At 35.4% G+C, this 27,956-nt stretch overlaps 1 protein-coding gene and 1 long non-coding RNA gene across 9 annotated transcripts in view; one reads left to right on the forward strand and one right to left on the reverse strand.

Annotated features, from left to right (window-relative positions):
• LOC143230913 (uncharacterized) overlaps positions 1-27,956 on the reverse strand; it is a 35,622-nt gene continuing 7,666 nt past the window's right edge. Inside the window, exons 2-3 of one of the 3 annotated variants that reach the window (XR_013016691.1) lie at positions 18,331-18,594; positions 1-282 (exon numbers count right to left, since the gene is read on the reverse strand). This is a non-coding gene — a long non-coding RNA (uncharacterized LOC143230913). Of the gene's footprint in view, positions 283-3,342; positions 3,497-18,330; positions 18,595-27,956 lie in introns of those variants that run through there. The other 2 variants (XR_013016690.1, XR_013016689.1) reach the window with 2 other exon arrangements.
• On the forward strand, positions 79-27,610 carry LOC143230705 (uncharacterized). Of its 6 annotated transcripts, none has more exons than XM_076464722.1 (7): positions 79-217; positions 1,997-2,159; positions 3,810-3,910; positions 17,685-17,865; positions 19,955-20,055; positions 21,567-21,741; positions 25,887-27,610. In XM_076464722.1, exons 2-7 carry the CDS (start codon positions 2,048-2,050, stop codon positions 27,074-27,076), a joined length of 1,860 nt encoding a protein of 619 aa, XP_076320837.1. In that variant the 5' UTR covers positions 79-217; positions 1,997-2,047; the 3' UTR covers positions 27,077-27,610. The 6 variants fall into 6 exon arrangements, with proteins under 6 accessions (XP_076320837.1, XP_076320845.1, XP_076320865.1 ...); XM_076464730.1 differs by having other exon boundaries at positions 159-291; XM_076464750.1 differs by lacking the exon at positions 79-217 and adding an exon at positions 285-420.

Here is a 27,956-nt window from a genome sequence, read left to right on the forward strand (position 1 = left end):
TTAAAAAAAAATTAATTTATTTCCAGGAGAACACCCAAGAGACATAAAAGAATATGACATCTTGAAGTATGAACTGAAGCCTCTGGCAGTGCCTACAATCTTTTCTGGTCATCCTCGACATAAGCATGTTGTACAATCACAAAGTAGACTATCTCCAAAAATCAAGCTACTGAAATCAGGGAAACACGCCCAGTACGTTCTAAGAAAAAGACATCAGGTATCGAACATTCTTATCGTTCAACGGCCGCTGTGGAAGATTATCTTGAAACAACTAACGACAAGCTAAAAAAAGTACAAAACAATTTGAGAGTATGCAAGCAAAAAGGATGTGTATAATGTATTCCTTTTATGTATGACGTCCTGAGCTCATCATATGTTTACATCTCATTCTATCAATTTACGTAAAAATTGCTAAATCATGTATGTCACTCTGATATTGTTATATATATAATACTGTACAATAATGGGACACAAGAAAAATGGTTTTGTATTTAACATATACAACTTTCACACATATAGAATGTACAATGTAGTAGTAATATTTGAAACAAAATAGAGGCTTAATTAGCTATACTGTTACCTTATTAACATTCAAAATTACAAAAATAATTTGTCAGTAATATATAATTATATGTACATGTACTACATGCAACTATAATGTATATATTTTTCAATTTAGCTGTGTTGTTACATAAGTGTTTCTGTTGTTCTGAAGGTCCATACTTTCACCTGTAATTCCAAATTCTTTCCTCCTATTTGCCTATTCTGCAATGTTAATAGCAAAATTTAATACATCTTTGACATTGTATACATATGATGTAATTAATGCTAGTTGGCAAACCTTCTGAATAACAATGCATATTATGACTTATTTTTCAGTAACATACATGTAGGTCTGATTATGTAGTCTTCACTGTAATATCACGAAATTCACGAGATGTAATCAATTGAATATATAACTCAAAAAAGTGATTGACGATTTTAAAAGCTAGAACTATGGAATGCTAAAGAAACCGACTGACCACAAGTTAAAATTACCCCTTGCATTGTTTTACGATGTACCTGACATGGAAGGATTCCAGTCCGGGCAAGATTACCAGAAAGTATTTCCGGGTCATACCAGCATTGGCCGAAACAGCATATTAGTCTTTATCATTTTTTAACTTTATGTCCATTTAATATCAGCATTTACAACATTAATGGGAATTAGCGCGCAATAAACGGAAATTGTGCTCAGTTGCACATTTGGAAGCAAACGAACTGTAGAACATAAATTCGCCATTGGGCTTATAAAAGTCTGGAGATGGGAACTTTCAATGTGGAATTTGAACACTTTTGTATTCAAGACTGCCTACAATGCTTTTCAGACACAAAAGTAGGAGAAATTTATTTGTTGAAACATATATAACCTCATGGGCGAATTTACGTTATGATGGTTATGCGCAAATATTCTTCATGCACGCCGTTTGCTTCATAATTGCTATAATCACAAACATGTTTAGTCACTTATATAGTTTTCTCAGGAAATTCTCACCCCCTTCGAAACTCATATGTTCTAGTGTGTTGGTTTTGTTTTGGTGACATTGTTACCGTTTTGAAACCTCCATTACGTCACAGTCTGTGATTGGTCAATGTACGATAGTGCTGTTTTTCATTATAGCCCTGAATTTACTCTTTTGAAGAATGATAGGTAATGTTATATATTACCTATTTTGAGGTTTTAATTTAGGTTGTACTAAAATTGAAAAATATAAAACTGAAAGAGAATGAAATCAGTTGCTGATATTAACAAAGTGTTACTGTTACTAGTATTAATATTAATTGGTAATGAACACCAAAGTTCCATTTGAAATCTGTCGTTTCGTATTTGAAACTTGTTATAATATTGTTACTGATATATGTAACCAATGAAATGAAAGTTTGATATAGTGTTTGTTTGGATGACTTGGTTAATAACATTTTGATAAACAAGTTTTTACTCAGTTCTTTCTATCAGTACCACCAAGGAAGAAGTGCAAGTTTCAAATAAGATCGTAATAAGACTAATATGGAAGTTATGAAAAACTTGAATATTAAGAGTGAACTTGTATCTTATGAGGAGGATGCATTTCTGAAAGTGAAACTTCAGCAAAGCACAAAAGAAAATTGTTCATTTGTCAGTAAGTTCAATATTTTGAAATTCTGTCTATTGTAAAACGTTTTAACATGGACCAGGTATGAATAAAAACATTGTGTGTTGATTGAACTACTTTAGCTGTGCTGTTATTTTATATTAACTATAATTGGTATAATTATTAGTGTTATCCAGTGGGACATATCAAATCATTAACACAAAAATAAAACTGCTCTAATTTTTAGTTGTTTTGTTTTTTACTGTAACTTTGAAGCTGTTGTGTTATATATTATATAGCATGTGTCATTAGTCTATCTTTAGAATAATTATTATAAACGGCCATAATTAATTGTTATTTAACCCCAAAGTACATAGTTAATAAACTTGTAAAATTTGTCAAACTAACCAGTGCAGCAGGCAACCTAGTAAAATATAGTTTTGAGACTTCATGATGAGTTGTATAGCTGAGTATGCTATATATACATGTAATTTTGATTTGTTTTTTTATTTTCTCACAAATATACAAGTAAACCATATTATTAAGCAGAGTATTTTAAATGTAGTGAACTTTATTCTAAACGGTATGATATTGTTTTTTACAAAATAGTTGTAGCTAGTGTACTTTTAAATATAATATAAATCATAGTATACAGTATTTATATGAAATGATGTTTGAACAGTATAAGATAACTAGAATTGACAAAGGTAACATATAGATGTGAAATGGGCCTGTTGTACAATACTAGTTGTTCTGAACATAAAGAAAGAAGTTTGTGTTGTTGGTTTTGTTTATTCTAACAATCAGTTTTTGTTCAAGTGTATTTAAATAACAACCACTATTTAAGAGTTTTTTTTTCATGTTTGACTTAGTAGAAGTGAAATAAAAATAATCTTAAAGGAGGTAAGTAAATATTACTATGAAAAGTTGTCTCTGAATATACATTTCTATAATTATTGCCTAAAAAGAATAAGGAAATGCAAGATACAAATGAATTACTGAAAGTGAGCCAAGAATACTATCATAATAGAACAAAATAATTTTTATTTCATTGTGTTCAGAAAGTCTTGCTGGATTGTGATTACTAGTGTTGGTTCATTTTCAAAATATGTATATATTAAAATTTTTAGGTTAAAACTGTCAAACTTAGATGTGTATTTCACAACTACATCTGTTATATCAAACGAATGCACAGTTCTGATAACAATTTTGTAAAAGTAAAACATTTTTATTTTAGATGTATGCAATAACAAATACATGATTTTCCAAGAAAAAGTATAACAAAGGAACGTAACACTACACCACTTAGACAGAAGTATACTTGGTATCATTTTAAATTGAAAACGTCTTTGACCACAGCACCCAAGGCATTTGGAAAATGTTTCCTGTCAGTCATAAAATAGAAGATTCAAAAGTTGAATTCAAGCTACAGATTAAAGAAGAGATTGTGACCTGGAACCCACAGTGTTCCAGTTCCCACTACCACTTACTGTCTGTAGTTAGTAATGATATTTAACTCCATTAAATACATAAAATTAGATATCTGACATTTACAAATGCACTAAATATCAATCAAAATATATGCCCTAACCTCAGGAATGTAAAGAAAATGTCATTTCACACTTCAGAGTCATTATAATGTAGAGAAATAAATATAATGTTCACATTTATTGAAATAAAAATATTTTACTCCTCTAGAAACTAGAGAGGCTGTTTCTCCAGAAGAATCATCTTTAGTTACAGTCTTCAGTTTTGAGATAAAAGAAGAAACGTGTGATGAAGTACTGAAGGAAAATGAAGTAATTTATATCTTTAAAAACTAATAATTATTTTGGTAGAGCAAAATGATTAATTTTTCTCAGACAACATTTTTTGCAGTATTGATGTTTTGTAGTAGTCACTGAACTTATTTTCTCCATATTTATAAGTTCTGGTATATTAATGCCTGTTTGATATCTGGAAAACAGTGTTAATTTCTAGTTGATATGTTGTATTGAATTTGTAAGCACACTGTCAAAAATAATTACTTCCATTACATCTTCCACCACTTGTAATCTTATAATACACTAATTCTTTTGCTTAAAACTTTTTAATAATCAGGCTTAAATTATACATTTTGTTTTCAAATTCTTTAGCCTTGATCACAAACAGTTGAGTGACAACATGTTTATGTAACATCTATTGAAACTAACTTTTGTCAGAGAAAGTTGACCTGCTTTTTATTCTACATGTGCACTCAGTGTTTAGTTAATTTCTCAAAATTATAAACTAGTATTTTAATACACCTCCTTTAGGTCTGGATTCCTGTACGTGGTGAGGGGACCTTCCAGGGAAGGTTCTGTTCTTTTGGATTACCTCCTCTGGGATCTAAATATCCACTCCCATGTGTTTGCTGTCCGTGGCGACCCGTGAAGGGGAGTAGAGTATTCTGGTGGTTGAGGGGGTCCAACCCTAACACAAGGCCACTTTGGCCTTGAATTTCTGTAGACGTGCAGCCTTTGGGTGGCTCCCCTTGAGTCAGTCAGCTGGTCCACTTGGGCTAGGGTCAACCAAGTACCAGTGTTGGAAGTTTTCAACAGGTGTTGTGGACATTGTGTCTGATGTTGGTGTTTGGGTATAATGCTCACGAAACCCTGGTGTTGCTGCAGTATCCTTGCTTGAAATTGTTGTGTGTCCCCTCGTAGGACTCCATGGTGGGTAGGGTCAGTGGGCACTGAAATTTTATTTTTTTACTATGGATCCTCCAAACAAAAATTTGAATAAAATAGTAATAAAACAGTCAATTGGTAAACAACCATGTCTTGAAGATTCTGATCAGCAATCTTCAATATCTGTACCACCAGTTATGCCTCATTTTCTTATCCTACATTCTCTTTCAGAGAAACCTTTAGGACAAATGTCCCCCTTTTTTATTCAGAAGGGACTGGAGGGACTTGCTGGCTCTCCAAAGTCAGTGAGGAGGCTTTGATCTGGAGACATATTGGTGGAAACATCCACATCTCAACACAGTGAACTCCTCTTGAATTCAAAGGCAATTGGGGATATACCTATTGAAGTTACATGTCATGCAACTCTGAATTAATCATGAGGAGTTATTGTTGAGAGGGATTTGAAGGATGTCCACGAGTCAGAGATTCTCGCTGGTCTCTCCACTCAAGGAGTTTCTGAAGTGAGACGCATCTCCACTTGCAAAGATGGAGTTACACTGCTGACCAATATCCTTGTTTCGACATTTACCTCACAATGTGCACCTGCCACCATAAAAGCAGGTTATCTTAATTGCAATGTACGGCCATACATTCCAAACCCTCTCCGACGTTTCCAGTGTCAGAGGTTCAGTCACTCAAAGACGTCATGTGGGGTTTCCCTGACATGTGTTCATTGTGGTTACAAGGACCACGATGCCTATGAGTGTGAAGTGGACCCACATTGTGTCAATCACAAAGGCTGTCACCCATCCTACTTTTGTTCTTGTCCTAAATGGTTGGAGGAAAAAGAGGTGCAATACTTGAAAATGATTCATAATATTACTTATCCTGAGGCTTAAAAATTGCTGTCCACCACTTCATCTCAGACATTTTCTGCTGCACTTCATTCCACAACTACAGTGAAAACAAATGAAAAGTTTTTTTACCTTTATGGTTAAAAAGTTGATGAATCAACTTTTACACCCATCTCTGTCCGTCCCGTACATTCCAACAAGCTCCAAGATCCACATCCTTTGGTTCCAGATTCAGGCATTTCTTCAGATACATCCTCTCCCACCCTAAGATGCAAAACGATCATTTGTTTGCATCCTCTGTTACTGGAATCCCATTCTAGCAACAAAGACCTGCACAATTGACCCAGGACAGGATCTATAGAGGTCGATAGACTTCCCTCGAACAAGGATAGTTGGGGAAAAAGACATGGTCATAAACAGAAGGGTTCTCCACCCAGTTTGCCTACTAATAAATAAAAATGGCCACCTTGATGCAATGAAATTGTCGAGGTTTGTGTTCCAATCTGGGTGACATCAAAACACTGATTGCTTCCTACCATCCTATATGTCTTTCTTTTCAGGAAACATTTCTGAAACCTGCCGAAGCAGTCACCTTTTGGCAGTTTTCTTTGTACAGAAATGACAGGCTGTGATGGACGAGTGAATGGAGGAGTGGCACTCTTGGTTGACCAGCATGTGCCCACCTTGTCTTTCTCGCTCAACACACCCTTGGAGGCTATAGCCATCTGCGTTTCCTTGAGTCATACCATTGCTGTTTGTTCTCTCTACCTATCACCTTGATGCTCTCATAGAACAGTTGCCATCTCCCTTTCTAATCCTGGGGTAATTTAATGGACATCATCCCCTCTGGGGAAGTGCTGTTATTGATAGGAGGGGTTGCTTTGCAGAGCATATAGTCTCTGAACACAACCTTTCTCTTTTCAATACTGGTTCTTTTACTTATTTTCACATACCTAGTCAGTCCTTTACTGTTATTAATCTCTCAATTTGCTCCCCTTCATTGTTCTCCTATTTTTCATGGAGAGTTGACAATAATCCACAAGGCAGTGTTCATCTTCCTATAATTTTGAGAGAGACTGGCCATGTTCGATGCCACCCAACCCACGTGCCCAGGTGGAAGCTGGATCAGGCAGATTGGGCCACTTTCACTGCTCTTGCAGAACTTGTCCTGCCATCGTCTGTCAGCCATCAACAGACGACTGTGTGGCAGCAGTAACTGACTGTATTCCTAAAATATTGACATATTTTCCACTATATCCTCGTCCATGGTGGAATCCTGCCTGCCACATGGCACGGAAAGCTCAAAACCACGCCTGGGATACTTTCCGTAGGTGTCCCACACTTTCACACAGTGTTGCTTTCCAGCGGGCCCATGCACATGCTCGATGGGTGAGACGTCAAAGCCAGAAGGAATCTTGGATTAAGCTCACAACTGGCATATCTGATGGCCAGGAAGTAGTTGATATCTGGAACATTGTCAATACTCAAGGTGAAAGCTTTTACTGGGTATCTAGCACTTCTGCTTCTTCCTCCACCTTCTTAGCTATCAAGACTAAGGCAGAGCGATCACCTCTTTCCTTTCAAGCTGATTGTTTCTATGACAGTAATCGTCCCTTTACACTGGTGGTACTGAAACTGGCCCTTCATCAGTCTGGCAGTACACAAGTTGGAGCTGATGATGTACATTATGAAATGCTGCACCATCTATCTCCTGCTTCTCTTGATATTCTTCTAATTGGTTTTAACTGGATCTGGCAGAAGTATGTTTTTCCTGGTGCCTGGAACCAGGCTATTATCTTACCTTTCTTTAAGCCTGGGAAGGATCCCAAGATTCCTTTAAACTACTGTCCAATTGCTTTCACAAGCTGTCCCTGTTAGACCTTAGAGAGCATGGTTTATGCTCATCTTGTTTGGTTCCTCGAATCAAACAACCTCCTCTCGCCCACCCAGTTTGGGTTCCGACAACAGCACTCCACCATGGACCACCTGATTCAACTTGAAACATCAATCAGAGAAGACTTTTTCAAACAACAACATTTTGTGTCATTATTCTTTGACATTGAGAAGGCTTATGACACAACAGGGAGGTATGGGATTTTGCGAGACCTCCATATATTTGGGTTATGTGGCCATTTACCCATTTTCATTAAACATTTTTTAATTGACAGGAGATTCCAAGATCGTGTGGGTTTGACACTTTCCCATTCTTTTCTACAGGAACTTGGAGTCCCTCAGGGCTGTGTTTTGAGTGTCACACTTTTCAGTATAAAGATTAATACTATCATTGAACAACTCCCTCTCACTGTTGCAAACAGGTCTATGTCGACGACTTTCACATCTCATGTTTGTCATTGAACATGAGATATATTGAGCAGCAGCTACAAACTGTCCTCAATTGTGTACTGAAGTGAACCATGGCAAATGGCTTTACTTTCTTTCTAAAACTGTCTGCATGCACTTTTGCGGCCAACAGGGTATTCATCGCAATCTTGGACTCCATATTGGTGAAGTTTTGCTGCCTGTGGTCCCTGAGACCAAGTTCTTGGGACTTGCTTTAACTGTAACCTGACCTTTATACCACACATTAAGTAGCTATGGGTCAAATGTACAAGAGCACTGAACATCCTCTGGGTCCTCTCTACCACCACTTGGGAAACGGATCAATGTTCTATGCTAAAGATATATTGTGCTCTTATTTGATCAAAACTCATCTATGGATCACTGGTCTATGTTTCTGCCAGACCCTCGGCCTTAAATATGCTGGACCCCATTTATCATCATGGACTTCGGCTCTGCACTGGGACTTTCCACATCTTTCCAGTTCAGAGCTTATACGTAGAGTTTCATGAACCTTCTTTGCACCTTCACCATTTGCAACTGTCTTTACTATATGCTTTGAAACTTACCAAAGTATCCCACCTGAGGTTGTGTTTTCCTTACTTGGTGGGACATAATTTTTAAGAACAGTCATCCCATCCCATCATGGCTTATTACAGTCTCCAAATGTGACCTTTCTTTAAGTCATCTGAAAAAGCAGATACTCCTGATTGGAAGTACTGTCTTTTGTTTGCTGAACATCTTTCAAACAATCTTTCCATTCCTATTTATATGGATAGTTTCATATCAGGTGACTCTGTAGGCTCTGCCATGGTTGTGTGCAGAATCCCCTCTACAGCTTTTGTGTTCACTGCTGAACTGTATGCCACTTCTTTTGCCCTGGATCATATAGAAGCTCAGCAGTACTCCAACTGCACTTTTTGTACTGACTCGCTTTGTTCTCTGGCGGCCCTGGAATCACTTCACATTGGTTCACACCCTGTTCTTGCCAATATTCAAAACTGACTGGCCCATTTCTCTTTCCCCTCAGTGTGGATTCCTGTACGTGGTGAGGGGAACTTCCAGGGAAGGTTCTGTTCTTTCAGTTTACCTCATCTGGGATCTAAACATCTACCCACATGTTTGCCATGCATAGCAACCCGTGAATGGAAGGAGAGGATCCTGGTGGTTTAGGGGTCCAACCTTAACAAACCACTTTGGCCTTGAATTCCTGTAGACGGGTGGCCTTTGGGTGGCCCCCCTTGGGTCAATCGGCTGGTCTACTTGGGCTAGAGTCAACCAAGTACCAGTGTTGGAAGTTCTCAACGGGTGTTGTGGACATTGTGTCTGATGCTGGTGTTTGGGTATAGTGTTCACGAAACCCTGGCGTTGCTGCAATGTCCTTGCATGACATTGTAGTGCATCCCCTCGTATGGCTCCATGGTGGGTGGGGTCAGTGGGTACCAAAATTTTCCTTTTTTCCTATGGATACTCCAACAAAAAATTTAAATAAAATAGTGAAAAAACAGTCAATAGGTAAACAACCACGTCTTGAAGACTCTGAGCAGCAATCTTCAACATCTGTAACACCTGTACCCCATTTTTTTATATTACATTCTCTTTCAGAAAAACCTTTAGTGCAAATGCCCTCCTTTTTTATTCAGAAGGGACTAGAGGGACTTGCTGGCTCTCCAAAGTCAGTAGAGAAGCTTCGATCTGGAGACATATTGGTTGAAACATCCACATCCCAACACAGTGAACTCCTCTTGAATTCAAAGGCAATTGGGGATGTACTTATTGAGGTTACCCCTCATGCTATCTTGAATTCATCACGAGGAGTTATTGTTGAGAGGGATTTGAAGGACGTCCCTGAGTCAGAGATTCTCGCTAGTCTCTCCTCTCAAGTTGTTTCTGCAATGAGGTGCATCTCCACTTGCAAAGACGGAGTTACACTGCCAACAAATATCCTCGTTTTGACATTTACATCACCTCGTGCACCTGCCACCATCAAGGCAGGTTATCTGATTTTGCAGGGTATGGCCATACATTCCAAACCTTCTTCAATGTTTCCAATGTCAGAGGTTCGGCCACTTAAAGACGTCCTGTCGTGGTTCCTTGACACGTGCTCGTTGTGGTGGCAAGGACCACGATGCCTACGAGTGTCACATGGACCCACACTGTGTCAACTGCAATGGTTCCCACCCTTCCTACTTTCGTTCTTGCCCAAAATGGTTGGAGAAAAAAGAGGTGCAGCATTTGAAAACGACCCATAACATTAGTTATCCTGAGTCTCGGAAATTGCTGTCCACCACTCCATCTCGGACATATGCTGCTGCACTTTGTTCCACAACTACAGTGGGAGTGCAGACAGATCTCTCTGTACCTCCAAGAGAATCGTTTTCAAAACAAATGAAAAGCCTTTTGACCTCCATGGTTAAAAAGGTTGATGAATCGACTTCTACACCCATCTCTGTTCCTCCCATACAGTCCAACAAATCTCAAGATCCACATCCTTCAGTTTCAAATACAGGCATTTATTCTGATACATCTTTTTCTTCAACCCCACGATGCAAAACAATCATTTGTTTGCGTCCTCAGTCACTGGAATCCCCTTCCAACAACAAAGACCTGCCCACCCGACCCAGAGCAGGATCCATGGAGGTTGATAGACCTCCTCTGAATAAGGACTGTAAGGAAAAAAAAAATGGTTGTAAACAGAAGGGTTCTCCAATCACTTCACCTACCCGTCAATAAAAAATGGCCACCTTGATACAATGGAACTGTCGAGGTTTACGTTCTAATCTGGATGATATCAAAACACTGATTGCTTCCTACCATCCTGTATGTCTTTCCTTACAAGAAACATTTCTAAAACCTGCTGATACAGTCACCATTCGGCAGTTTTCTCTGTACAGAAATGACAGGCTGTATGATGGACAAGTACATGGAGGGGTGGCACTGTTGGTTGGTCAGCATGTGCCCACCCTGTCTTTGTCACTCAACACACCCTTGGAGGCCGTAGCCATCATGTTTTTTTGGGGCCATACCATCACTGTTTGTTCTCTCTACCTGTCCCCTGGAGAGACATATGAGCAATCAGACCTTGATGCTCTCGTTGAACAGTTGCCGTCTCCATTTCTAATCCTGGGGGACTTTAATGGGACATCATCCCCTCTGGGAAAGTGTTGTTATTGATAGGAGGGGTCGCTCTGTAGAATGTATGCTCTCTGATCACAATCTTCCTCTTTTCAATACTGGTTCTTCCACTTATTTTCATGCACCTAGTCAGTCCTTTACCGCTATTGATCTCTCGGTTTGCTCCCCTTCATTATTTTCCCATTTTTCATGAATGGTTGACAATAATCCATTAGGCAGTGATCATTTTCCTATACTTTTGAGAGAGACTGGCCGTGGTCGATGCTACTCTATGTGCGTGCCCCGGTGAAAGCTGGATCAGGCAGACTGGTCCACTTTCACTGCTCTCATAGAACTTGATCCTGCCAACGTGAATCAGCCATCAATAGACGACTGTGTGGTAGCGGTAACTAACTATTATACAAGCAGCTGCTCAGAGTATTCCTAAAACCTCGACACGTTTTCCACGATATCCTCGTCCGTGGTGGAACCCTGGTTGCCACTTGGCACGGAAGGCTCAAAAACGGGCCTGGGATACTTTTCCTAGATATCCCACACTTTCAAACCGGGTTGCTTTCCAACGGGCCCGTGCACATGATAGGTGGGTAAGATGTCAAAGCCAGAAGGAATCTTGGATTAAGTTCACAACTAGCATATCTTCTACCACCAGTGTCAAGGTCATATGGGACAGGAATAGAAAGGTCAGTTGGCACTACAATTTTGTCCCCCTCTCCATTTTACTCTCTGATGACCAAGAGGTAGCTGATGTCCGGAGCACCACCGATACTCTAGGTGAAAGCTTTTGCCAGGTATCTAACACTTCTGCTTGTTACTCCACCTTCTTGGCCATCAAGACTCGGGCAGAGCATTCACCTTTTTCCTTTTGAACTGACTGTCTTTTTTACTATAATTGTCCCTTTACACTGGTGGAACTGAAAATGGCCATTTATCAGTCTCGCAGTACATCTGTTGGATCTGATGATGTACACTATGACATGCTGCATTATATCTCTCCTGCTTCTCTTGATTTTTTTCTAATTGTTTTTAACTGGATCTGGCAGGAGAATGTTTTTCCTGATGCCTGGCACCAGGCTGTTATCTTACCTTTCTCTAAATCTGGGAAAGATCCCAAGATTCCTTCACACTACCGTCCAATTGCTTTGACGAGCTGTCTCTGTAAGACCTTAGAAAGGATGGTTAATGCTCGTCTTGTTTGGTTTCTCGAATGAAACAACCTCCTCTCGCCAACCCAGTGTGGGGTCCGACGACAGCATTCCACCACGGACCACCTAATTCGACTTGAAACATCAATCAGAGAAGCCTTTCTCAAACGCCAACATCTTGTTTCAATATTCTTTGACATTGAGAAAGCTTATGACACGACATGGAGGTATGGCATTTTGTGAGACCTTTTGTACAGGAACTTGGGGTCCCTTAGGACTGTGTTTTGAGTGTCACACTATTCAGTATAAAGATAAGTGCCATCACTGAACAACTTCCTCTCACTGTTGCAAAGGGGCTCTATGTTGACGACTTTCACATCTTGTGTCAGTCATCAAACATGAGATATATTGAGCGGCAACTACAAACTGCCCTCAGTCGTGTACTGAAGTGCACTACGGCGAATGACTTTAATTTTTATCTCTCCAAAAACTGTTTGCATGCACTTTTGTCGCCAACGAGGTATGCACCCTGATCCTGAACTCCGTATCGGTGAAGTTTTGCTGACAGTGGTCTCTGAGACCAAGTTCTTGGGGCTTATCTTTGACCGTAAGCTGATCTTTATACCACACTTAAACAGCTTCGGGTCAAGTGCACAAGAGCACTGAACATCCTCCGTGTCCTCTCTACTGCCAGTTGGGGAGCGGATTGATATTTTATGTTAAAGATATATCGTGCTCATATTCGTTCAAACCTCGACTATGAATCAATGGTTTATGGCTCTGCCAGGATTTCGGCCTTAAAGATGATGGACCCCATTCATCATCAAGGACTTCGACTTTGCACTGGGGCTTTCCGCACCTCCCCAGTTCAGAACGTATATGTGGAATCTCACAAACCTTCTCTGTACCTTCGCTGTTTGCAACAGTTTTTATTGTATTGTTCGAAACTTCATTCCTTAACAAAGCATCCCACCTGGGGATGTGTTTTCCTTCCTCAATGGGCCTTATTTTTTCAGAACAGATGATCTGCCATTGCTCCTTTTGGCCTTCGCATCCAGGTGCAATTGGATGAATTGGGTCTGTCCTTGGAAAACATTGCAGATTCCACTGGTTAGCCCATCCCCCCATGGCTTATTACAGCCCCCAAATGTGACCTTTCTTTAAGTCATCTGAAAAAGGCTGATACTCCTGATTGGAAGTACCGTCTTTTATATACTGAACATCTTTCGAACAACCTTTCTATTCCAATTTATACGAATGGTTCAAAATCAGGTGACTCTGTAGGCTCTGCCATGGTTTGTTGCGGTTCGGTGGTTGCACGCAGAATCCCCTCTACAGCTTCTGTGTTCACTTCTGAACTGTATGCCATATCTCTTGCCCTGGATCATATTGAAGCTGAGCAGTACTCTGACTGCACTGTTTATACTGACTCCCTTAGTTCTCTGCTGGCCTTGGAATCACTTCACGTTGGCACACACCCTGTTCTCGCTGATATTCAAAACCAACTGGTCCATTTTTCTTTAACATCTACTTTACACAGTTTTTCTGGATACCAGGCCACGTTAGTATTTGCGGGAATGTGCTTGCAGACATGGCAGCTAAATCTGTCTGGTCTGGCACTATCACCACTGTGCCTATTCTGTACATGGACTATGGCCTCTATTCAAGGCTTGGCTCCGTGCCAGCTGGCAGTGCATTTGGAGTGAGCAACGTGACAACAAGCTTTTTCAAATAAAACCCTATATTGGGCTTTGGCCATCTAGTTTCCGTAAGGTTCGGAAGGAGGAAGTTGTTCTTACTTGACTACGCATTGGTAACAGTTTTTTAAATCATCATTTTCTTTTATCTGGAACTGATGCACCAGTGTGTAGTTTGTGTAACACTCAAATCACTGTAAGCCACATTTTACTTTCTTGCCATCGTTACGACTCTCAACGATAGCACTATTTTAAACATGTTCTGTCCCAGGGTTTGTCTGTAACATTGGACAGTGTTATTGGTGATGGTGACACTGTCCATCTTGATAAAGTTTTTAGTTTTATAATGGCCATCAATCTTTTTAACCTCATTTTAAGTGTTTGATATTTATTAATTACACCTTTTTAACTGTGGTTCCCTTTTCAGAGTCTCAATCACTCTTGTTCAATTTGACATTGGAAAATGACCAGAACATTAAATAACTCGACACCAGGACTGGAAAGGCCAACTTCAGGTGACTAACGCTGCTGTTTGAACTACCTGTTAGTTGTCATGGCGAGTTGTTATTACACTTTTCCTGCGTGTCATTTAACACTCTTATTACTTTACCTTTTAGTGCTGGACATACTGACACATAAACTAGAACCAGGACTGGAAAGACCAACTTCAGGTGACTGTCGGTGGTTTTTGTACTTACCTGTATGTCTTCCTGTTGGGTTATGATCATCACCATTTTGCTAGAGAAAGTCCTTTACAACTTCTCTTACTCTGCTTTCTCTCCTAACATTGTAGACCAGGTGTCAACATTGATTTTATACTTTTTCTGTTTTTCAATGATGTTTTGTTTTACCTTCATTCCCTTTAATGTATTTTCCTACTTTTAATTTATTTTTACCTTTTTACTGGACGTTTGGCACAGATAGCCTAACTGCTTTGTGCCATAAAACACTAATCAATCAATCAACCCATTTCTCTTTAACATCTACTTGTATCCAGTTTTTCTGGATACTGGGCCACGTTGGTATTCGTGGGAACGAGCTTGTAAACATGGCAGCTAAATCTATCTGCTCTGGCACTGTTACCGCTGTGCCTATTCCATACATGGAATATGGTCCTGTATTAAGTGCTCGGTTCTGTGCCAGCTAGCAGTCGACTTGGAGTGAGAAACGCAAAAACAAGCTTTTCCAAATAAAACCCTCTATTGGATTTTAGCCATTTTGCTTCCATAAGGATCGGAAAGAGGAAGTTGTTCTGACTAGACTACGCATTGGTCATAGTTTTTTAAATCATCATTTTTTTTTATCTGACACTGAAGCACCAGTGTATAGTCTATGTAACACACAGATTACAATAAGCCACATTTTACTTTCTTGCCATCATTATAACTCCCAACAATGGCACCATTTTAAAAATGTTCAGCCCTAAGGTTTACCTGTGACATTAGACAGTGTTATTGGTGATGGTGATATTGTCCACCTTGACAAAGTTTTTAGTTTTTTAAAGGCCATTAATCTCTTCAATGTCATATAAGTTTTTTAATTTATGCATTACACCTTTTTTAATGTGATTCCCTTTTCAGAATCACAGTCTCTCTAGTTCGATTTGAAATTAAAAATGGCCGTAACATTAAATAACTCGACACCAGGACTGGAAAGGCCAACTTCAGGTGATTAACGCTGCTGTTTGAACTACCCATGAGTCATCCTGGCAAGATATTAAAATTTTGCTACATGTCTTTTAAAACTTTTATTACTTTACTTTTTGAAAATGGCCATAATGACACATAACTTGGAACCAGGACTGGAAAGGCCAACTTCAGGTGACTGACGGTGGTTCTTGTACTTACCTGTTAGTCTTCCTGGCAGGTTATGATAATTACCAATATCCTACAGTAAGTCCTTTACAACTTCTCTTACTGTAGTTTCTCTCATAACGTTGTAGACTAGATATCAACATTGGTTTTATGCTATTAATGTTTTTAAACTCTTTTTTTATTTCACCTTTATTTCCTTTTATGAATCTTACTACATTTACTGTACTTTTACCTTTTTACCTGATGTTTGGCACAGATAGCCTAACTGCTTTGTACCATTAAACACTGAATGAATCAACCAACCAACCAACTACTTTAATACTGCCATTGAGATTTTTGTAAACATGCACTTTATTAGCTTGGATACTCATTTTAAAAATCTGGCATCTCTTTGTTTTAGAAAATGTTCATCTCATATCTTTCTTTAGAAGAAGGTTTTGATTATTGTGTTCTCCTTTGTAATTCTTTGGCTACAACAGAGAAGGTGACTTGATTCTCTGTGGTATGTTTCACTGTGTGACATAAAAATTTAATTGGTAACATAAATAGGAGAAGATAATACAATTTATCCACACATTATCTGATATATTTTGATGTGAGGTCATGCTTTTCACATCACATGAATGACTTTCACGACTACACACAACAGCCTAGTCTGTGTTGCTGTTGGAAAATTGTACTAATGCAACAGAAAACTGAGCATGATCCATTTTTTACTTTTGTTATGGATTTTGAATTTCATTTTCAACAATGTATAAATTCAGTTGTAATCAGTGTAGAGGTAAAAATCATATTGCAAATTAATAATTTTGAAGTAACATGTGTCTGTAATAGACATTAATCTTTCTTTTATTAGTATTACTTGTATTGTCATTCTTAAATTATGGGTAAACTATGGCCATACATTTGACTAGAATGCATGAAAGGATTTTCAAACAGTTTTAATGTTTCATGAATATTAGTAATTGGCCCAGTACAAAGAAATATCCATGTAATAATGTTCAGACAATATTTATATAAGTTAAGAAGTGAAAAGAAACAGAAGAACAGAATCAGAGGGATACAAAGAGAAAACAGCTTAAATTTTTGACAGATTCAAGAACCTTCAGTTCAATATCATAAGAGGCATCTGTTTCAATAATGTTTTACTACTAAAATAATAATTTTAGGATTTTGTTTGATTTATTTGCCAACATCTGAAATTACAGAAGAAGGGAAAAGTTAAAGCATTATGCCATTAACATTATGGTATCTTTCTTTCTGTTAAAGACAACTTTGATTATGGCCTGCTGTAGAAAATTTTCCCCTAGTTTTTCTTTTCACTTAAAATTGATAAAAGAGTCATCTGATTACCAGTTACAGTAATTAATATGTAATTTTTGTTCTTGGAAAACTGTAGTTTAATTAATTATAAAAATAAAATTATTATAAATAGCAAAAAATAAAGTCCAGGAATTTTGTTTCAGTGAAACCTAAACATATAGAAAAGTTGTTGGTGTTATATGATATTATTATTGATAAACTATTAGAAAAATAAATTGAGAATGATTATAGTGAAGCATTGTTGTTTTGATTATATTAAAAAATAATTTGTCTTACAGTTATCATAACAATATATTTGTAAAACTTTATTAAAGAAAAGATCTGTTTTGGAAAATACCTGGCTTTAATTTCTTGATCAGTCTCTTTCAGATGTAGAAATTAATTTTTTATTTTTTGTTATGAAGTATTACGAATGTTATATATGTAAAGTTTATATTATTAATATCCAAATAGCTGTATTAAAATACATATCAGTATGTATCATTATGTTCTTTCTATGTGCATTGATCATATTCTAATTAGTATTGTAATATATAACACTGCCAAGTACAATTGACAAAATAGTAGCTGCTGTTACTTGTAATGTTTGTACTGACAGAATTAATTATTTTTTGTTATATTAGAACACAGTTGTCAAAGTTAAACCTGATCCAAGTGATGATTCAACAAAGGATAACATTATTTCCAAGTTCAGTGAGAGTGATGATGAAACTGTTGATTGTTCACAACATGATGTTATGAGTTTGAAAAGTGAACCAAAAGAGGAGTTTCAACAAATTAACTGTCAGTTAGAAGGTTTATCAGGTGAGTGTAAACATTAATAATGATGTTCATTAACCATATAACATAGCATAACATTTTGGGACAATATGGAACTTATTGGTCCATCTGACTGTTCCATCCTTTAAACTAAATTAAAATAAATAAATGAGAAATCAAAATCTTAAAGTCAGTTCTTATCATTTATATACTTATAACACTTTTTCTTAAACTCATTTAAATTTACTGCCTCAACAAAATCCAAAGACAACACTTTCCATGAGCCAACCACTCTATCAAAAAAAAAAAAAAAAAAACGGTTTCTGCTGAAGGTAACCCCCTCACTCTCATAATTTATATTTGTGTTCTCTAGTCCTACTATTCTCATTGTTAAATATTAAAAAAATGTAATACTTCAATATCATCAATTCCCTTTACAAGTTTAAACCTTCATAAACCCCCAACTTTTATTTTTGCAAGAGAAAACACTTTGAGAGATTTCAACCTCACCTCATATAAAAACCTTCAATAACAAGTACCGTTCTAGTAGCCCCAGGATGTCCAGGTGGTTAAGGGTCGAGAGTTCAATTTCCCTTCACACCAAACATGCTTGTCCTTTCAGCTGTGGGGGCATTACAGTGTGACTGTCAATCCAACTGTTTGTTGGTAAAGGAGTAGCTCAAAAGTTAGTGGTGAGCCGTGATGACTAGCTGCCTTCTATCTAGACTTACACTGCTAAATTAGGGATGGCTAGTGGAGATAGCCTTCATGTAACTGCCAAAATTAAAAAAACAAACCAAACAAAAACAAGTAAATACTGTTTTGAAATTTATTGTGTAAACATACACACATACACTCAATATAACTTACCAAAAAAGAAAGAAACAAGAAATACAGAAATATATACAAAAAACTACATGACAGTGGTGTTAAAATTTAGCAAAATTACTCTTTTTCTGTTTGCTATTTTTACAATATTTATAAGATTATTTTGTATTTCTTGTTTTTTTTGTAAAGGATATGGTAAAGAAAATATTGTTTATTAATTTGTACTTATTATTGAAATTGTTAGCTTACACATCCATGTATGTTAGTTATGAGTCGGGTCAAGAATACAAAGCAATAGGTGAAATTTTAAATAGTTCACTGCTGTTGAATTACACTATTTGATTTGATACTTTTCTTGATTAGGAATTCTTTTTAAGTATGGTTGAATTTAATACATTTACAATTCCATCTTTGTTGATGAGAGAGAAGTTTGTACCAGTGGTTAATTTCAAGATAGAAGTTTAAAAGGCCTGGCTTAGCAGGGTGGTTAGAGAACTCAACTTACAATCTGTGGGTCATAGGTTATAATGCTCATCATTCAAAGTGTTCACCTATTCAGCCATAGGAAAAATTTAATGTGACAGGAAATCCCACTGTCCATTTAAAAAAAATAGCCCAAGAATTGGTGGTAGGTGGTGCTGATTAGCTTGTCTGTCTCTAGTTTATCATTGTTAAATTAGGGATAGCTGGCACATATAGCCTTCCTGTAGCTTTTCATAAAATTAAAAAAACAAACAAATACACAATTTTAATTCATGTTGTTTTGAAGAATAGTAACTTTTACTGTGTGTTGATAACTTTAACCTTAAACACCTTGTTTAATTAAATAGATTGAGAACTTATGGTTTGTGGTGCAATGGAGGTTAACACTCCAGTGTATGATTTGACATGGCCATCACTTGTAGCTCAAGGATGTTCTGGTGTTAATAATCACATTTGTATTGGTTATTTGTGTACTCACCAATCTCATGTTTAGTACTTTCTGGACAGTATTCTTTACGTAACCTGTATCTTTACTTGAAACTTGAAACATTATTCACCCAGATGCCACAAATGTTTAACTTAAGAATAAGTTAACCACACTTGGAGGAAGAATATGCTAAAATTATTCTTTATCATTTTTCTCTAGGTTTTATAATAATTATATGACAGTATATTTATGTTATGGTTAAGTATATACACTTGGAATTGGACTGGTTTTAAACAAAAAGGTGTCATTACACAGTGAGAATGTGTTTCAGTTTTATGATACATAGAAGTCATGTTCAGATTTGTGATCATAAGAATATTTATTTTACTGATATAGTGGCAAGAGAAGCTGTTTCTCCAGAAGAAGGATCTTCAGTAACAGTCTCAGATTTTAAAATAAAAGAAGAAAAGTATGATGAATTACAAAAAGAAACTGAGGTAATTTGTAATTCACTTAATAGGGATAAATAGAGAGAGAATTTTTAGAGACGATTCTTGCAGTATGGTTCATAATCTTAAATAAGTAATACTTAAAATATAGCTTTGACTTTTTCTGCACTTGATCATAGAACATTTTTACAGGAATGAATATTTTTTGCAAAAACTGAAATTTATTGTGTACTTTTGATGATTTTTGGTGTTTTAATGTTTGTGGTTTCTGGACAATATTGTTAATTTTTACTTAATACATATTATTGGTTTTGTAAGGTTGCTGCCCAAAATAGTTCATCCTGTCCTATTTCCCACCACTTGTAATATTATAATTAGCCTTATCTTATTCTGAAAGTTATTTTATTTTAAGACTGAAATTATACTCTTAACGATTAGAATCTCAAGGCTAAATAATATTAAGTTGAGGAATAATTCGTGAGCATTTTTAAATAATTTCATTCAAGCATTACATGCAAGACGATACAATACTTCAATGCTTGAACACATTACACCCAAAACATTTATTATGATACTTTATTTCATGTAATACCTAGGTATATAGTATGCATTGTTGTAAACGAAATTGCAAGAAATTAAATGTGAAAAGCAGATGGTGTCGAAAATGCTCGATTTTGTCCACTTGACATTCCATTTAATGAGCTGAAAATGAAAGCAAAAATTAAAGACATTTGAAAATCAAACACACCATCTATTAGAGCAAAAAATTATCTACCAAATGACATGAAATATTTTGTGAAAGCATTTCATTCATAAATATATTTTTTTAACTTGAAAAAACGCTCACAAATTATTCCTCAACCCAATAATAAATATGAATTATCTTTATTTAGTATTCATATGTCACTTTTCTCATCTTACATTGTCACAGTTGTTTTAACACCTTTTAGAAATTTATTTCCTCATTTGTCAACTCTTATTTTGTAATGTTATAATGTTTTTTGATCCTAAACTGAGAAAAAAATGGAAAATTTCAGTTAACTTTGGTTCATGAAGTCTCTGTCGTTAAATGTTTCTTTACACTTGTTGTTACAATTCAAGTTGATCTTTTACTGATTTCCTTTATTCAGTTTGAGATGATCTTTTATTAGTTTATTATTTTTGTGACATTAATTAGTCTAGGTGATTGATTAGATCAAGAAATTGAGTTAATTGTCAGATAATAAATTTAGGGAATTTGTTTCAATAAAACTTATTAAACATTTCAATAATATGTTCTCCTTCTTCCTGTTTTCATCACAGATTTTCCCATTATTCTTTATTCTAACATGATATTAATGTGCTTCCATCACAACTTTCTCCATTATTACATTATTCTGATATGACATTCTCATTGACATTTGTTTTGTTAACATGAGATGTGTCTCATGTAAGTGATTATGCATCTACTTTCTACCTATAGGAGTGTGACAGTGGCTCTCTTGTTACTAGCACAGTCTTTAATTTTACAGCTGTTAACCACTACTATGTTAGTTATTATTTGTCTGTCTGTTTTTTAGGACACAGTTGTCAAAACTGAACAAAGTGATGATTCAACAAATGATGACTTTATTTCCAAGTTAATTGAGAGTGATGGTGAAACTGTTGATTGCTCACAACATGATGTTATGAGTTTGAAAAATGAACCAAAAGAGGAGTTTCAACAAATTAACTGTCAGTTGGAAGGTTTTTCAGGTGAGTGTAACCTTATCCATTAACTAATACTAGCTGGGGTACCTGTACCCTGGATGGAAGTTTTGTAAATTTGTGATCTATGAAAGGTTATCTAAGGACATGAAAATATGTTTTCGTTATATATAGTTAACAACAAGAACCCAAAATGCCCATAAAAACAGCAAAACAAAATGTGAAACAATCCAACAAACCTTTATGCCAATTTTTGTGAAAATCCATCAACAGGGTGAAGCAGTGGTTAAAAACAGTCATAAAAACTGCAAAATTGAAAATCTGTGTGTATTTCTCTATGGTTTTAATGAACTGAGATACCAATTTTTGTGAAGATCCACCCAGGTAAAAAATAGTATTTACATGGACATACACAGTACTATTATGTTTATATAGATGGCTCAGGTGCACTAAATTTGCATATCATGTATTCATGACTTCTTTTCTGCATCCTGCAAATGGAAAAAAATAAAGTTGTCCATGATGTGAAATGGTAGCAAAGGGAGAAAATCATAATCTCTATTGTGAATATAATGCACACAGTATAAATATTTCACAAAGTTCGGGGTTGCATATTGTGTAATAAAAGTTTTTCTAGTATCGTGTAACAATAGTTACATTATAGTATGATGGTGATAGACACTAGTATAAAAAGTGGTGTTACTCCATTCTTTGAAATAATGTTAATAATTTATGTTTTTTGTAAAATATAAAGGTAGAAAAGGAAAAGGTCATGTTAATATTATGGATGAGATTTGTACTAGAAATTTATTTATGGTGTTTTTAGTGTAAATAAAATACTGATATCTAAGTTGATTTGCTTTTTGGGTTCATTCTGACTTAATTATTTTCACATTAAAATACTGACTTTGACTCCATTGGTTTGAGGGAAAAAAATACTGAATAAAAACATCCAAAATAACAGGTAAATATTCTGTTCCCCATCTATCTGTGTTTTCCACTTTAGTTTCTGACCAGGAATGGTCTATCTTGACTTTTGCTACTTTCTGGTTTTCCCATTGTGTCAGGTTTTTTTACTTCCCAGCCCTCCTTGTTGGTCTAACCTACCTGAATTGGTCCTTGATATTGTACCCCATGCTCTTACCCTACCTTCCTTTGAATCTTTAGGTTTCTTTTTCTCATACCATCTGTTAATTAAAGTGTATTTCTTCCTCATTTTCATCTGTGGTCTTTGGTGTTCTGATGTATGAATCATTTATTTGTTCCAAATTCCATTTCATTACTTTATATCCTTCTTTAATTGAATTTTGCTTTTCTCCAGAAAATGTCTGTGGTAAATAGGGTGAAAGTGTATTTACTTTTGTGTCTCTTCCATCCATTCTCATCTTTATTCTGGTTTGGATCCCTATCAGCTCCTGTTCACTTAGTCCATTGTTATTTAGCCTACTCTTCTTCCATTCATTTTTGAAAATCCCATACTTTCTTTCCCCAGACTCCTTTGTCTACTTGCAGTCTTTCTTCTCTAACTCTAACTGGATAGTTTATCTGTTTTATGTATTTTTCATTCAATTAAGAAGCATAACATTGTTTCCAGGTTTTCTTTCATCAAATTTGTCACCAGACATACAAACAAACTTCCATTATCCTTTGGAGAAGGATATTCTTGCCCATCCTTCATGGGTCTAGTTTAGTACCTACTGTCTACTATTCTAGCAAGACGTGTGCAGAGTTTTATGTATTGTATTTGAAGTTAATATCCCCCAGCACTGAAAATATATATTCAAAAATTACTCATTTTTGCACAAAATTCCCACTCTTCCTGCCCACTTCTGGTGCATCTAACATTCCTGTCTGATCTGAAAATGATGATTGAATATTTGATATAGAGAGGTATGGTAGAAACCTCAAGGTTAAAGGTGAGTGAAAATGTCTGCATGTGAAGGACATCATTGAATCAGGAAAGCTTGACGTGAGAAGGGTGAATATTTATTGGAAATAAAGTTTTGGTGAACATGTTAATTTTTTTTCTTTTAATAAAATCCCAACTTCCAAAGTCACAAATAATATAGTGATAAATTTTTACCATTTGATGAATTGTCAAATACTAAAATACTAAAAATATTGTAGTAACCCTTTCAGTGAGCTTTTTTCAGGTGTGGAGCTCACATCTGTGTATCTTATTTCAAAATTTAAGTATAATGTTTATAATTCTAACAATTTTTGTCTTAGAATTATTTTAAAATTGATAGTTTGTCATTTCATAACATTTATTGTAATGGAATTTGTAAACATATACAATTTTCAAGAAAGCACAGAGAACGTGGCTTGATATACCATGGTTTGGTGTATTTGATATGTGGTGGAAAGAAACAACACTTAAAGTTCTAGTCATTTGAATATTTCTACTTTTATAGCTGTAGAGAAAACTAAATCAAATGTTCTCATAACATTGAATTCAGTATATTAAACATTCAGAAACTATATTCATAGTTACTCCAATTATTTATAGTAGAGACAGTTGTATAAGTTTTGTTGGAATAAAAAGGCATTCAGCCAAGCATGTCTGTATAAATAAATAGTGGCAAAATAATTTAATGTTGGACCATCTCCTTCACAACAAACAAAAAGAAAAAATTACATCTAAGTTCACCACATAAGTAATACAAAAAGATGACAATATAAATATAAATTAAACATTGTGGGTGCAACACAAGCTTTCATCCTGATACAGATGAAACTATTTTATAATGGATCACAGGTCTAAAATATTACAGTGCATAAGCAGGACCCGTAAAGAAGGTATGAAAATAGTTGTAAGAAAGTAAAACATAATAGATGCTATAAGAAATTCCATGCCATTACAGACAGAACTGTAACATAGTGAGACATAATCTTAAAACCAAAATACCATAAAGATTAGGAAAAGAAAGAAAAAGAAAACTACAAAAGTTATACCAATAAATTAAAAAAATATCACAACAGCAACATTTACAAATAGTTGTGTTCAAATATTGACAGATATGGGTATTGCATGAATTTAAGTCTGAATATATTTCCAACTGGCCATCTACTAAACCATTCATAGTTAGTGAAGTCATATATCTTATAATTATTAGAGGAATACAATTACAGAAATTCAATTATTTTCCTGCCAGATTCAAATTTTTTTCTGTACATTTAAATAAATATAGAAACAATAATCCAAGATATTTCATTACAAAAAATAACAGCACTCATATCTAGAATCAGCTCACTTTCACTGACATGTTGTGTGTGGTAGATATTGGTTAACTGAAATGTTGTGTATGGTAGTTATTTGCTAACTAATATGCAGTGTGTGGCAGTTATCCTTAACTGATATGTTGTGTATGACAGTTATCTTTTAATTGAGGAGGGGAGAACTTGATTTATAGTAATAAAAAGTACAACAAAAACCTCACCCAGGTTTTCACGCATAGTATTTTTCTCTATGTGTGCTCTGTCTATTCGTTCTCCAGTGGTGGTTGGTCGAATGCTGAGCCATTATCCCTTTTACGAACTGAAATGACAGCTTTTTATTTTGGGAATCAGAAGCTATTTTTCTTCTAATACTTCTATACTTAGTTACTAACTAATGAATGGCATTCTACATTATATGTAGAAAATATGTAGTAATATTCTGTATGCTACATATTTAATATATCATTGTATAAGGAAGAGTTTAATTCCCCTTTACTTTATAAAATACAATTACTTATTACGGTGTTTTTTATACATTCTCTTTGTGTGTGTGTTATAGAATTGGTCACTCAACTACAAGTTTCTCTTTATTATTAGTAAGAATTTACGTTTCACCTTATCAGTACTTATTCCACATGTGTTCTGCTTTCTCTCATATACTGACAACCATTTTCATGTTTCTACCACTGTAAGTTGTCTTTAAGTATTCTAGCCATTGCTTGTTTAAGAATGTTTGTCATCTTATAATCTGCAATAGACATTTTTTGAAAGATAATGACATAATAACTGTACCATTATTTCTAGATTTGGTTTGGTTTATGATGTATGTATAACTTTTCAAAGTTGATTTGGATATTTGTTTAAAGCTAACTGTTAGTTAAACTTTAATTAAAATTATTAGTTACTAAATTGCTATATATATATAATATTGTTAGTAATTCATTTGTTTCTTTAAATTTATCTTTTGATTCTAGAGACAAAGAACTACTTGAACGACTATTGTGAAAAGAACTCAATTGTAAATAACCAAAAAAGACATAATGTTTCTCTTAATGAAGTTGAATTATACAGTAGTATTGAGTGTGACAAAGTGGAAAGAAATCATCACATGGAAACATATACTGGAAAGAAAGAACACAATTGTGTAGTGTGTGGAAAACAATTTGTAACACAGAGCAACTTAGAAATACATTTGAGGATACACAGTGGAGAGAAACCATACAGTTGTGTAGTGTGTAATAAAGGATTTCGAAGCAGTAGTCAGTTAAAACAACATGAGAGAGTACACAATGAGGAGAAATCATACACATGTTTGGTTTGTGATAAAAAGTTTAGATGTAAGAGTGCACTTAATGGACATGAGAAGGTGCATACTGGAGAGAAACCATATGAGTGTTTAGTTTGTGGCAAACAATTTGTAACACAGGCCAACTTAAAAATACATCTGAGGATACACACTGGAGAGAAACCGTACAGCTGTGTTGTATGTAATAAAGGATTTCGAAGCAATAGTCAGTTAAAACAACATGAGAGAGTACACACTGAGAATAAACCATTCACTTGTGTAGTTTGTGATAAAAAATTTAGATGTAAGAGTGCACTTAATGGACATGAGAAGGTGCATACTGGAGAGAAACCATATGAGTGTTTAGTTTGTGGCAAACATTTTGTAACACAGAGCAACTTAAAAATACATATGAGGATACACACTGGAGAGAAACCATACAGCTGTGTAGTGTGTAATAAAGGATTTCGAAGCAATAGTCAGTTAAAACAACATGAGAGAGTACACACTGAGGAGAAACCGTACACTTGTTTAGTTTGTGATAAAAAATTTAGATGTAAGAGTGCATTTAATGGACATGAGAAGATGCATACTGGAGAGGAACCATATGAGTGTTTAGTTTGTGGTAAACAATTTGTAACACAGGGTAATTTAAAAATACATCTGAGGATACACACTGGAGAAAAACCCTACAGCTGTGTAGTGTGTCATAAAGGATTTACAAGAAATAATGATCTTAAAATACACCATAGGATACACACTGGAGAGAGACCATACAGTTGTGTTGTTTGTGATAAAAAATGTATAACTAATAGCCAACTTAAAATACATCAGAGGACACATACTGGTGTGAAACCTGCACTGATTTGTAGTGTATAACAAACAATTGTCACATTTTTAAAACCTCACCAAGCAATACACACTGTTAAAAGAAACAAAACACAGTTCTGTAGTATGTGTTAAATAATTCAGAAGAAATTGTAATGTTCAAAGTTATCAAAGATTACGTGCAGGAGAGAAACCATGTAGTTGTTTAGTGTGTGGTAAAGAATAATGATAAAAGAAAACACAATAACACATATACTGTATATGTAGGTAGTATATAGTAAAGATATTGGAATAAATAATGACATCCCTCACTGGTACAGCAGTAAGTCTGTGGATTTAAGATGCTAAAATCAGGAGTTCGATTCCCATCAGTGGACCCAGCAGATAGCCCTATGTAGCTTTGGAGTAAAAAAACACACAGATAATGACCAAATAAAGCAGAACATTTATACCGAGGAGTGACACTTGTTGTTTGACATGGTTGGAATGTGTTCATAGTTATCGCTTTAAAATATGTAATTGTTTGTGATCTGTTTTGTAAAACATTTCTCGGTGAAAATAATACATTAAAATTCAAGTAGTGTATATAAATTGTAAGTGTAGGTTTATATTTTTCCATTTTTTACACATTTTGATAAGTTTGCTCCGTGTGGCAAGATTTTGAAAGAAGAATTATTTAAAAAACAACGAAATATGCCATACTGTTATGTTGTGTGTTTAAAGAAATATGTGATAAAATATATTAAAGGCTACAGTGTGTAAAGAACATTGTAGACAAACCCTAATGTTGTGTTGTACAACACATCATTGACACAAACACAGAAGATACGGGTACATTAGAAATCCTATGATCAAGATGATTATACTGAGAACTTACTAAAGGAGTATCAGTAAGTTAACAATAAGAAATGATACAATATGCTTGTAATGT

This window comes from Tachypleus tridentatus, chromosome 1 (genome assembly GCF_004210375.1).
Source record: "Tachypleus tridentatus isolate NWPU-2018 chromosome 1, ASM421037v1, whole genome shotgun sequence".
In the NCBI taxonomy this organism is placed as follows: Eukaryota; Metazoa; Arthropoda; class Merostomata; order Xiphosura; family Limulidae; genus Tachypleus; species Tachypleus tridentatus.

Coding starts and splice junctions, on each gene's coding strand:
- LOC143230705 (XM_076464722.1), top strand. CDS start 2,048: ATGGAAGTTATGAAAAACTTGAATATTAAGAGTGAACTTGTATCTTAT. Junction 2,160..3,809: donor AGAAAATTGTTCATTTGTCA/GTAAGTTCAATA, acceptor TTACTCCTCTAG/AAACTAGAGAGGCTGTTTCT. Junction 17,866..19,954: donor TCAGTTAGAAGGTTTATCAG/GTGAGTGTAAAC, acceptor TTACTGATATAG/TGGCAAGAGAAGCTGTTTCT.